Genomic DNA, 13,043 nt, shown 5'->3' with positions numbered 1-13,043 from the left:
CTCAGTCTTTAGCTAAGAGAATATTAGATTCAAACATAACTACTGATCGCTGATGGTTTCTCACAGCAGACGAAAGCACCAACACAACTTGATTCAGTTCTCTAAGGTCTCTTCCCTGCAGTCCCCTACTGAAAGTTAATTCCCTGGGGTGTAGGACAGGGGGGACCAATGCCTCCTGCATACATCACTGGCAGTATCAATAGGCACGTTCTGCACGGCTGGAAGTCACCATACAGCGGCAACAAAGCTGCCACCCTCCTCCCAGAGGGCATTTTAGCCCTTGCCATGAATGGAACAATGAGGAAGAGACAGGTCAGTTGGCTGTAGGACAGCACCAAGGAATAAGGATACAGGAGATGTTGCGGGATTGTTTCGGAGAGAATTATCTGTGCAAATCTCTACTGCGCGTCAACAGTGTAATTTAATTTGACAGTGATAAATTCAGGTCATGTATTTTGAGTGTAAAACTCTCAACATCCTATCATCCTCCTCTATGAGAGCCCAAGTGTCTGAAAAGTTAGACTACCACCTCTTTCCTGGCTAAAAATCAAGGCTAAAGTATGCCTGACACAGTGCCAGCAGAGCCTTAGGAAACGCCATGACAGGGTTCAGGAGAACAAGCATTCAAGCCCCAGTTTCTGGCATCACTCACTCCAGCAAAAAAAGTGCGGCGTCTTTGCCTAGAAGGCTGACGGTCAGGAAGAAGAGGAGCAATGTGGGAAAAAGAAATGAAACAAAGTGTGACATGGAAAAGGATCTTGCAGCTTAACTGATTGAACGCTGGGATGCTGCATGTCAGCATTGCTCTGGGGTAGCACCCACCTGGTCAGCTTGGCAGGCAGATTCGACTCCAGACAATGGGAGCTAGAATTCATGCACGAAACATAGCCAAGGGTGTACTTGAGAAGGAAGCAGCAGCACAGGGTTGAACTAGACAAAGAAGATTCATTAGGAAACATGAATCAAATGAGATGCTGCACTTGACTGTTCATGATGGGGGAGGGGTATCCCCATCATAGAAAACCCCAACACTCCCCAAAATGCATGGTTACGTGGCTCTCCAACAACCTCCATCTTTCTTGTGAGTCATCTTTTTCTTGCATTTGAAAGACGCCATGATTTGCATCCCTGCAACCCACACAGGTTTGTCACAAAATAACCCATCACCTGAACTTTCTACTGCAGGCTTGACATATCCTAGTCAGCAGTGCCATCCTCCCCTCCGTGTCTGCAACATTTTGGGCCCTGGGGAGGTGGGTGGGAAATGACAGTGAATTGGACAAGCCTGGCACAAAACATCCACATAAAGCAAAACTCCATGGGCTCTGGAGCCAAAAGCGCTAAGGGCAGAAAGGGCAACAGAAGGGAATGTAGGCCTTGCTGCTAGATAGATCATTTATTAAAGTGAAATTCAGCATTTTATCTTTGTCAGACAGTACAGAGTTAAAGTCTCATACACAGTGGAAGCAGGACATTTCCTACACCTCAGAGAAACGAGTTCTACAGTTTTTGCTATAAGTTACTAAGTTGCTTTAACAATACACAGCTATATTACAGTTAAAAATACAAGGTGTCCAAAACATTTGGCATAAGATCAGCACAACACATGGAGGCCAGAAACAGAAGAGGGAACAGAGTTTTTCTCTCCCAGTAAGCCCACTAAAAGACTCCAAGCCATTCTGCAAGTTACCTGCTATTCGCCTCCCCTGCACTCTAGCTGCGGAGCTAGGATGGGAGTAAACCCAGCCCTGCTTGGGCTCAGCTAAGTAAGAGGCTCCTGGAGCCTGCTGACGTACAGGATGGCCTGCAGAGTTGCTTGCAAGGAAAGTTCAGGTTTAAGGCAGGAGCCCCCTTCCCTCTCCCCACACTTTCTTCAACCATTTAATTCATTCCAAACAGATGCGTTCACAGGCAAGTCAAAAACACGAGACCAGGGATAGCTGTGAAAAGTGCAAGGAGTATCTTACATCGTAACGGTTCATTTGCACTTTGAAAGTGGAAAATGAAAACTTCCTAACTTGATAAGCTAGAGATGGCTAAAGGGCATCAGTGACAAGAGGAGTGAGGCATCAATAACATTCCTTCACCTTTGGGACTCTTCAGTCAATACTCTGGGCAGTACAAGGACTCCTTTTGTACAGGAGGCTAGCTTGGATTACCCACTCTTTTAAACTGTAGAGGCAAAGTGACTCTAGTGCTCCTGGGAAGTATAACGATCTGTGAATTTAAATAAACAGTCCCCCAGCAGACCATTTCTCTCCCCTTCAACTGCAGTTACTGCTGAAGATCTCCCATTGGTATTTACATTTGGCTCAACCAAAAGACGTAAAGTGCACCGCTCCCCCCTTCTTCCCCTCTCATAAAACATCCATTACAAGAGCTAACACAGAACAAATCTTCCTCCACGTTGCTAACGGTGGAAGTGTGTTTTGTTCGGTCTCTCTGTGGGCCATGTCCTGTTTCATCTTCTCTGTGCCATCATGACCCGCTTGAAAACTCGCCCTTACTGTGGATTATTTTGGCTCTTGATTTCAAAGCCTCTCTGAAGCCAGCTTGCACTTAAGACTAACTTTAAATGCCAGACTTGATATGTTTTGGTCAAGTCTTGCACTCCAGGCTATCTAGTGGTTTACAGCCACATTTCTAAGGAAAAGTGGGACACTGGAGTACTGGGGACAAGTGGTACAAATCTGCCCACTCTGCTTTTCTCAGGCTGAGCATCTAAAGTGCCTGGCAAAAGAAACATTGGCTTTTAATGCAATTGTTTACTTCAAGTTGATATATGGTATTCTTTGAGATGCAGAAATTTTTTAAAAAAACCAACAACCTGCATTCTAACACAGCCTCCTTGGATATATTTGCACTTTTCAGCCATCAGATTGCCACTGACTCAAGTCTTCGCATGCTTCCAACTCACTTCAGCTGAGCTCAAGCCAGTAACTACCACCAATGATTTCTTCTTCTTCCCTTAAAGTAAAGACAGGGTCGGCATACAGGATGAAATTAACCCCAGAAGAGATGTTTCCGCATTATTTGGATTTCATACTAATGGCTTTGGATCTATTCAGAAGTCTAATGAAGTTAATGCAACTCTTCAATGAGAATTGAATTAGGCTATGTAATTGAATTAGGCTATATTATGGCTGGAGGGCTACAAAGATGATTCCTCTGCCCCAGGGTGAATGTCACCTATGCAGGCTTGTAAGAAATAAGCTTCCACTATTATAAATGGAAGATGACATCTGTCATCCTCCATGCCCCCAAGGCTTGTGCTCCATGGTTCAAAGCTAGACAGAATTTAAGGCCCATCTGTGAAAAGCAAAATGTAAAAGGAAAAAAAAAGAAATCTTATCATACCAGCCAAAGTGATTTGGGTCTTCCACCTTTCCAACAAGTCCCATCTAAAAGTGCTGAGAAAACGTCCCACCTCATGGCTTCACAAGTGTGAGGTTCAAACACATTTACTTTGAAGTTTAAAACAAAAAGTTGGAAAGTCTTTTTTAATTGGCATGCAGCATAAGGAATCAAATACACAGAATGGTATTATACAGAACGACAATTGCATTGTTGCGTTTTCTGGTTATTAGACACTAAATGCTTTTCAAGAATCACAGGCACCCTGAACATGGATATTGCTACTGAATTGACGTGTGATTTCAGTTTATAGCATGGGAGCCATAAAGTGGCTAACCCTTCCAACAAGACATCGGCTTTCTTTTGCTCAAGGCGTTCTGCTCTAGCTAAGTTGAGAACAAGGTAATAAGGCATTTGCAAGGGTTTACAAGGCCATGGGGTCCGACAACCAAAGATTCCTCTGTTTCTTTGGTGTCTTGCCTCCAAGCTTTCCACCTTATAAACAACTGCTAATGGCTGGTAAACATCTCTTTATCATCACACTTCACTAAGAATTTTTTCAAAAAAGTATAATTGCTTTAAGAGTGAAACCAACAAGGATCACATTTCACATCAATTGACTATTTTCAGAAAAAAAAAAAAAAGTTTCCTGGATACCACCTCTACACAAAAGCATTCCAGTGAATACACCTGAACAGATGGAACCTGCCACCATATTTCCTTGAAAAGAATCATTTTGCTGCTGGCTGCTAAAACACCCCAACAGATTTATTTACTCTTTGAAATAAAACAAAACAAAATACAACAACAAAAAAGTAAACCCCAAACAAACTACATTTTTACAGTTTTGGTCTAGAAGTTACAATGAGGCATTACCCTCTCAGAAACTCATTTTTCCTTGGTAATATCCTCTGATTACATGAGTACTTTGAAGATTAACATGCAGTCAGAGAATGTACCCCGTTAGCTATCTGTCCTGAATGAGAGAAGCCAGATCATGTTGACTGATGTGGGAATTACTCCATCCTTTCAATAAGGAAAGGACCAGTGTAATTAGGAAATTTTTAAACATTCATGAAATACCAATGCAAGACATTCTCTCCTCATTCCTTGAACCTTCCTCTTGTCTGATGTTCTTAAAATCCATACCGAATCGAACAAGGAATGCCGAAACAATCACACTCCCCAAAACTTCACAAATGGGACATGTACCATAACAGAGTATTTCTGCCTATGACACAGGACTTAGACATGTTGAAGTTTGTTGACCATGTTTTTGGAGTACTAGCAAACACTTCAGAGCTGATGTGAACAGCTTGCTTTAAATTGTGACTTGATTTTTAAAGAGACCCTGGGAGAGCTTCAACAAGAGCTTCTCTGTGAACCCTTCACACCTTACAAAACGTGATGCAGTACTAAGCTGGGATTGTGATCTGTGTGTTTAGCTCTTCAACAAAGCTTCATCCAGTTTTGGAGTATTAAAACCTGCCATTGACAAAATACTAGCCAAAGTTTTCCACTGTTCAGTTCGTTGATTAAGGCTTGTCGAGAATATACTCTCTATGTGGAGTCTTGGCATCTTGTAACACAATGGAGACATTGGTTAGGACAGCAAAGAAACAGAGTGGTGCTTTAAATCATGAGATCCCCTTGAATAGAATTTGAGGTCACTGGAGAACAGTCAGTCATGACCAACACTTTTATAAGCTCCTTTTGCCAAAATAACCACTGTGTTATTTGTAAGGACACCTTGGCTTTAAATAACAAAATCAGAGTGATCTCCTCCTACAGTGGCCAGTTAGAGAGCACCAGCATGCCACCCTCCACTCACACAGCTCTTACAAAAGCACACGTAACGCTCACAAAAGGCAAGTGCTTCGATACTTTTTGCCCATTGCAAAGACAGATGAAAAGCATCAAGCTCCAGTCAGTTCACCACCCCGGTTATGGTGCTGCACCCATCAGCGTAAGTCTGCTTTATACTAAACAAAGAGTGCTGAGCCCACACAGCAGTTTTGTGACACCTGCTAAAGACTAGCTTCAGTATAAAATTCACATCATTTGTGATTGATACCTGATCTGACACAGACATAAGAGACTGATGTCTTAAGCCATTGTTTCACCTACCGTCACTGAGCCTTGAATACAAGGGAAATACCATAAGTGAATTAAACAAGCATTTCTACCAACATGATCAAACTCAGCAAATAAGCTGTATTTGCCTTAATACCATATTCTGAGGAAACACAGTTTTTAAATGCTTACAGACAATTAATTAGTGAGTTCTTAAATAAAAGGAATTAGAAAAAGAGATTGCAGAGTTGTTTGGCATTCATGTTGGAAGGGGGCAGGAGGAAAAATGGTGAAAAAAGAAAAATCAATTTCAGACTAGTCAAGTAGTGTTCACTGTAGTATATCTGGTGAGCTGGAGCATCTGTAGAAGTTTGGGACTTGAAGCACTGAATCAAAGCAAGACAGAGCATGTGTAGGTGGGGAGCAAGCTTCAGACAAACTTCTGACCCATGCACCTCAATAATGAATTTTATCTCTGCCACTATTCCAGTCCTGTGCCAAGAAAAACTGCATGGTGGTTTCTGATGCAGCCTGAATTCAGTGAAAAAAATCCACTTGTGATCTGAATTGCACTGAGATGCAGATTTCCAGAAACGGTTTAAAACACCAAGTTGACGAACTCCACAGTCCTACAGGTTTACGTGGTTTCCCCATTATCCTCATTTCTTTATTCCAATGCGACTTTGAAATGAGGGGAAGAAGTCTTCAGAAACATGCAGGGTGCATGTTTTCAAACTCTCCTGATAAGAATGTCTGTATTTTTTTCTGTCATCCAGACTTACTGCATTTAAAAAAAAATTTACAATATACTTCAACAGTTTTTATATACCTAAAATGCACAATACCATCTGTTCCTTCAAGGTCTCTCTTACTCCAAGTCTTGTTAATCTTCATTCTAGTTGCTTGCTACCTTCTGATTTCTGGTCCAGCCTGCTCTTGTTGTTCTTCACCATATAGATGAAATACGCAAGCGTCTCTTTCTCATTCACAGGAATATTCCTGAAGTGACGACTGACAGTCTAGAAGGACAACATGTAAAGAGACAGAAATTCTGAAATTAAAAAGTAGAAATAATCAGAACAGGGTTTCTCTTCACTTTCCAAAAAAGATTTTACGGCCACTGAATGTAATATTCTTTGTCAAACATGCACTGATTCAAACGGTCAAAGTCCTCATTTACGTCTCTCTCTCTTTACAGCTGGAACGTGCATATGAACATAGCATAGCCTTGCTATGTCAGCAGTATTTGCAGCCAACCTACAAGCGGAATTTGGAAACCAGAATGTCCTCCTGCCAAAGCAGCATAGCCTCTCCTAAGCGGCATTTCACGCCGAGATTATCTGGAGAGCAAGTTTTCCCTGCATCTCAGTATTTTAAAGGAGAGTGTCAGAAATACTGAAACATTTTGCTGTGTGAACCAGACGTAGCAAAGTTTTAGAGTCCAAAGGAAAACACACTGGATAAGTTTTCACTGGAAGGAACACCAGAGGATTTGCAATGGGAGGGTTAGGATTTGGTTAGGGCTACTCCTCTCTGACACTAGCATAAGCCTTGAACCATTAGCTGCTTTTTCCTCAGAAAAGGAATGTAGAAAACATGATGGAGCTGGATGAGATCCGCTTCTCATATGCAAGAAGCTCTTTTTTGGTACCCAACATGGCTCCAGAACTGGATGTTGATGCGGGTTGAGCAATAAGTCACTCCAAGAAGATTTATGGAAGTTTGAGTTTTCCTTACGGTGGGGTAGCAGCAGGAATCTAAGAGCCTCAGGCAGCAGTGATTCAAGCATGGGAGCTGGACGAGGATCCAGCGTAGGGTCAAAGCTGCTCAGACTTCACAGGAAATCTGGGAAGTGTGTGACAACTTTAAGTTAGGCTTCCTTTATTTTCCACTTGCATAGTAGTTTGGGGTTTTTTTCTGGTTTTTTTTTCCCTCCTGGGCACATTCATGGTAAATTGCCTAAGCAAGTGGTCCTTCACGGCAGGAGGTAGCTGAGAGACTATGAACTGGTTAGTTAGAACATGACAAATTGGAACTACTAATGAGGACGTACACCCACCCTGCTTTGTTCACCTTACTCCTACATGCACTACACGCTCTCTATATTCTGTATATGCATTCCCTAGTTGACTTTGAAAGAGAGCAAGACAGTGTCTTGCTGTCTTTTTTGGTCTGCTGATTGTTGTTCTTTAAAGCAAAAGCAAAACAGAGAGTTTTGGGCAGACAGTTGTGAAAGCCTCAGCTTACAAAACAAATCTCATTACCATTCAGTAACTGCTACAGTTTTTTCAAGTTTAGAGAAGACTTTCCCACAGAATGCCTTCAGATCAAGTCAGGAAAGAGAGCAGAGCAGATGCACACCAAGCACAACTAGCCCTAATAATAAAGAGTTACAGAGAGTCCTTTCTTATCAAGTACCCCATATGGTGAGAAAGCAGCAGTAGAGGCTCTTAAGGAAACGGCCTTTTATTGACTTAACACAGAATCATAAGACATCAGGACAAGGGAGGGAAATAAGGAATCTGAAGTCATGGTCAGTGATTTTGCCTTTCATAAGAAGCAATTCCAACCAGTTCAAGTGCCTGTAAGGAAAGAAATCAAACAGGGGCACTTAAGGTGACTAGTAGCGTGTAAGTCTGAGTTTCAGTACAACAGCCATCTTCAGCCACTGGAAACTAGGTTCTGATTCTGCTCCCTAAAGGTAACGGATTGTGACCATGAACAAGGAGGGAAAGGAAGTAGAGAAAAGCGAGTTACTAAAACATGCTTTCAAGGCCAGCTTCCATGTATTCCATGGCTTTCTCAGGTGAAAGAAAACACACGTTTTTTTGTTGGCGTCATCCCTTGAAACCTTTGCAGAGCATACAGCACACACTAGCGAGAGAGTCACTTACCGGTATTAGTGTCTAAGAAATGTGCACTTCAGCAGAGAAGATAAAAAGTTTTTTAATAACAGAGATGATACTACCTCTGTTGTCACTTACTTCTGCTAGCTGAGCCTTGTTGAGTCCAGGCCTAGTCTGCAACTTATAATGTCTCTTGTAACGTCGCAGAGTATTCACTTGGAGCTGGAACAAGTCAACCTGGAAGTGATGCAGAGAAGAGAGGATGAGCACTACCTTTAGCTTCTGTTAGGCAAATAACAATTTCTTCCTCAACAGGACTGCTCCTTGCCTGCATTCAGAACCACATCGACTTGCCTTACTGACAAATCTAAGTATATTTTGTATTTGTTAATGCTAAAGGACCAAAATAGCCTCAGGGAAATACAAAATTTTGTTCTGGTTCACATGCTGTCAACAGAATTGCTGGCCAATTTCTGCTCTCAATTATACCTCTGCAACCTCCAAGCAAAGGGGAACCTTTTGTTCCCAGAAGGTTTAAAAAGCTCACACATGAAACACCAATTTAGCAGGCACTGAACAAATGGCTTGTGACATAAAACAGAGTACAGAGACAGAGAAGAAATGAAATTCAAATACTTCAAGGGGAAGTGCACTGTTTAAAAGCAAGGGTGGTGGTGGGAGAGGTTACAGGAAGGAAGATGAAGATCATGTGGAAAATGCCATGTTTCAAAGACAAAAGGAATCTCTCCTGAAAACCAAGAGGAAAATGACATTAAAATTGACACACTGCAGAGGTGCCTGTTCAGTTAGGTGATGTGCATCCCTCAGTTTTTAACCACCAAATACCCTGCATGCTGTACAGCTCTAACACTGTTAGATGCCAGCTGGGTCTTCACCAATCATCCTGGCAACTAACTTAAAGCCTGTATGGGAAAGTTTTGACAGAGAACTTTGTAGAATGGAAACACAAACAGCTACAACAAAATGTCTAATATCCTTAAAACAAACAAACAAACAAAAAACTCGCTACTCTTTCAACACCTCCACACAGGACGTGTGTGGACACAGCTTTGCAGTCAAGACACAGCTTTGCTGGCAAAACGATTCTTGGTGCCTTTTTCCAGAAATAAAATGCTTTTTGCCAATACGTGTGGCATTTCCAGCAGAGGGCTCTGCTGACGTGGCCAGAGCTCAGCTCCTCCACGAACATCACCTCTGCACAACTTTTTGCAGTGTCAACAGTACCAGAAACATCATCAAAGCAAATACAGAACACAATGGCACAGACAAGAGATTATTCTAGAGTTTTGTAACACAGAAAAAGAAAAACCAAAACAAAACCACAAAACAGACCTATTTCCTGAATATAAAAAGATGTTATGAATTATTTGAAGGTAGTTTTAAATAATGCCAAAATACTAAATATACGAAGGTCTGGAGAAGCTTAATATCCCTCGATATCACATACCCAGACATAGAGAGACTGACCTATTGGATTCTCTAGTGTATTTGCAAAACGATGCATGCTAGGTAACAAAGAACCGCATCGGGGCCTCAGTCACCACTGCAAATAACTTATTTTTACCTTTAAAAAAGAATTAGTAGCAAATACTGTTTTAACAGCTCTCTGTTTGGAAGCAGCATGTACATGAAGCTGTGCAGTTACCTTATCATACCTCTTTTCATAGAAAGCTTTACCTAGGGAAATAATTCATACAGGAATGAAAAAGAAAATGAGGACATTACACATCAGAAAAAAAGTCTTTCTGGAAAAGGAGAGTAACTCCACAGCAGTTTCAGTGGAGTTGCAATTTAAAATGTAAATATTTCCTGATACATGAAAACATCCAAGTCAAAATTTAACATGCTCAAAATTGGTAAATCATCCTACACCCACTTGGCACCCACTAACCTCCGGGACATCCGTGTCATGCTCAGGAGAGTCACCTCCATCATCACTTGTCTTCCTCTTTCTTTTGTTTCGGACACTTTGAATGAAGTTCTTATGAAAATCACAAATATACAGATGTCTCACCTAAGAATCAGAAGTGGTGAAAAAGCAATCAGAACAGGTACTGTAGAAACAGCATTCAACAGCAACTGCTTAGACACCAGTATTACGGCGTGCATCCCTCATGACTGGCATGACATTAAAGAATTTCTAATCTTAAACTCCAGGACTGATATCGTACTCTTGAGTTAGAGATAATTTACATTACAAAGACTAAAGGCAAGGAAAAGGAAGGACTCAAGAGCTCCAGCTGAACCTGAAACCCTGCAGATAATATATATTTTTTTATGGTTGCAATCACATGTCAGAAAAAAACAGGTAATTGTCTGGGGGAAGTGCATTTGCTTCAGGACTTACTTCCAGGTAACTATCGAGAAACACATCATTCTGTTCCGCTCTTGTGAGTTTTCTGGTTTAAATACAGTACATGAGGTTATTAATGCAAGTATTTCAATATCTAGATCAAACAAAAGTTGGCTAATTACCTCAATTAAAACAAGCAAACCAAAACCAAAAATCTTTCCTATAGGTTATCCTGCCATGGAACCCCCTTTTTAACAGATATTATCTCACTAGAACTAGCATGTATACAACAAAGGACCACAAATGATCAGAAATATTTGATACCTGTAAGGCAAAAATGTCTTCAGGTGACACAGGCATCCTACATTTGAAATCACTTTATGCAGCCCGCTTCATACCTTCCCTTCATTTTGAGTTCATTAGTCTGATTTCCTCTTTCTATTTCTAAAGCCTTACATCTGTCAACAAAGAATCATTTCTAAAATGAAAGAAATTACTATACCACCAGCCAAATCTGCTGAGGACTACAACCAGGAGAAATGCTCTGTTTTTTAATAAGATTGTATTTTAAATTGAGTCACTCTCTTCCTGTGACATGATGTATTTTGGGTGTGCAAAAGGAACTTAACCAACTGGGGAAGCTGCCAAACAGACTGACTCAAAACATCACCTTTTTTTTGTTTGTTTGTTTCTAATGGTTTTAATCTTTAAAGATGAGGTAAGAACAGCATGCAGAGCAGAATTTCATTAACCAAGTCACTTCTGAGAAATTCCTTCTGTAATCTTGGCGGGCTACTCTGCTCTACCTACTTCTCTACTCGGCAAACGACCGGTTTCTATCTTGAGCTGACAGCTGTCATTTAACGTCATTGAGCGGTCAGCAGCAAATTGAGCTGTTTAGTGCTGACCAGCGAACAAGCGCACGAGTGCTCCGTTTAAGGGGCTGCACAGCTCACCTTTTGAGTTACGTGCAATAGTTCATTTTTAATAATCTGCTTCGCTAGAACATGAATTCTTACCAAGTAAAAAAATAATGTCAGTGACACCTAACTGAAACAGCAACCCATACTGTTGATTTAACCTAGCAGCATCAGCGGTTTTCAAAAGGAAACTGAAATTAAAATAGCACTATTGCCTCCGAAGCAATAGACGGCTCCGCTCCTTTGCTCCCCCTGAACATCAGCTGCTCCCCACCGCATGAGAGCTTTCCTCCCAAACACGGTTTTTAGTGCTGCTTCATTAACCCTCACGAGATAATCAGTGCCATGAGGAAAAGCCGCATCTTTACCCAGGCATGTTCTTCTCTTACCCTGGCGCAGCAACACCGAAAATGGGAAACCGCGATCCAGAGGAGCCGAGTTTGCAACACAAAGCATCGCTCTTCGCACCCCCCTCTCCCCACAGCTTGTGGGGGTTAAGCGAACTCCCCAAGGCAACCGCAAAGCTCAACTCGCCGGGCGGATAAGCAACTTTCCGCCGCCCGCGGCGCAGGGAGCGCGGCCTCCCCGGGCAGGGACCGCAGTGCGGTGGCGGGCTGGGGACGGCAAGGCGCGCCCGGCCGGCCGGCTCCTCGGGGAGGGGGCTCGGAGGCGGCGGGCAGGACCAGCGGAGGCCGCAACTCACACTTTTGTCGATGTCCAGCTTCAGCTTCTTCTGCGAGATGCTCTTCTGGATCCTCTTGCTGAAGGACGCGTTGCCGGCGGGGCGCACGCAGCGGTCCCCGTCGTCGATGAGGCAGCAGCTCTGGCCGTAAAAGGGGGCGGCGGGAGGCCCATCCCGGCTGTCCTCCTCGGTGCTGAAACCATTCATCGCCCACCTGCCCGCCCCTCACCCCGCCCGGGGAGCCGAGAACCGGGGAAACAGCCGCCGTGGCCACCGCCGCCGGGCCGCCCCGCGCTCTCGGGGGGACCCCGCCGCCCGGCGCCCCCGCGGGGGCCCCCCACTCTCGCTGGGGCCCCCTCAAGGGGGGACCCCCCTCAGCGCCGGCGGAAGGGGCCGCGCCGCCGGGAGGGCCGCCCGCCGCCGCCCCTCAGCGGTGACCGCGGAGGCCGGGCCGGGCCCCCCAAGCGCCGCCGCCCGCGGGGGAGCCGGGACCCCGCACGCACCACTCACACACACACACACACACACACTCACACACACACAAAAACCGCCTCCCCGGCGGCGGAAGTCCCTCCCCTCCGCTTGTAGCTGGGGCGCTGGTTGGACGGACGGGAAGAGGGGCGGGGAGCGCTGTCGTCGCTCCGCTCGCCTATTGGTGGGAGGCGCTGCCAGTCTGAGGCCACAGCCCGCCCCCGGCTCGCCTCTGCGTTCGCACGGCAGCCGGAAGGTCGCCGGGAGAGAGGCGCGCGGGCGCGGGGGGGCCGCGCACCGTTGCCAGGGCACCGCAGTGCCCCCCCCCCCCCCCCCGCCCCCCTCCCCCGGCGGGCACTGACAGGGAGCGGCGAGTCCCGCGG

At 44.3% G+C, this 13,043-nt stretch overlaps 1 protein-coding gene across 1 annotated transcript; it reads right to left on the bottom strand.

Moving 5' to 3' along the window:
• Window positions 1-1,381: 1,381 nt before the first annotated feature.
• Window positions 1,382-12,741, bottom strand: SAP30L (SAP30 like). The gene is made up of 4 exons (XM_054841937.1): window positions 12,211-12,741; window positions 10,186-10,308; window positions 8,412-8,510; window positions 1,382-6,446 (listed from the first exon to the last, which is right to left on the bottom strand). The coding sequence occupies exons 1-4, from the start codon at window positions 12,394-12,396 to the stop codon at window positions 6,318-6,320; spliced, it is 537 nt and encodes a 178-aa protein (XP_054697912.1). The 5' UTR covers window positions 12,397-12,741; the 3' UTR covers window positions 1,382-6,317.
• Between the last annotated feature and the right edge of the window lie 302 nt (window positions 12,742-13,043).

The sequence above is a fragment of the Grus americana genome, chromosome 14 (assembly GCF_028858705.1).
Source record: "Grus americana isolate bGruAme1 chromosome 14, bGruAme1.mat, whole genome shotgun sequence".
Taxonomy (NCBI): domain Eukaryota; kingdom Metazoa; phylum Chordata; class Aves; order Gruiformes; family Gruidae; genus Grus; species Grus americana.
The sequence above is the reverse complement of the archived record's forward strand: the minus strand, read 5'-3'. Positions and strand labels throughout refer to the sequence as shown.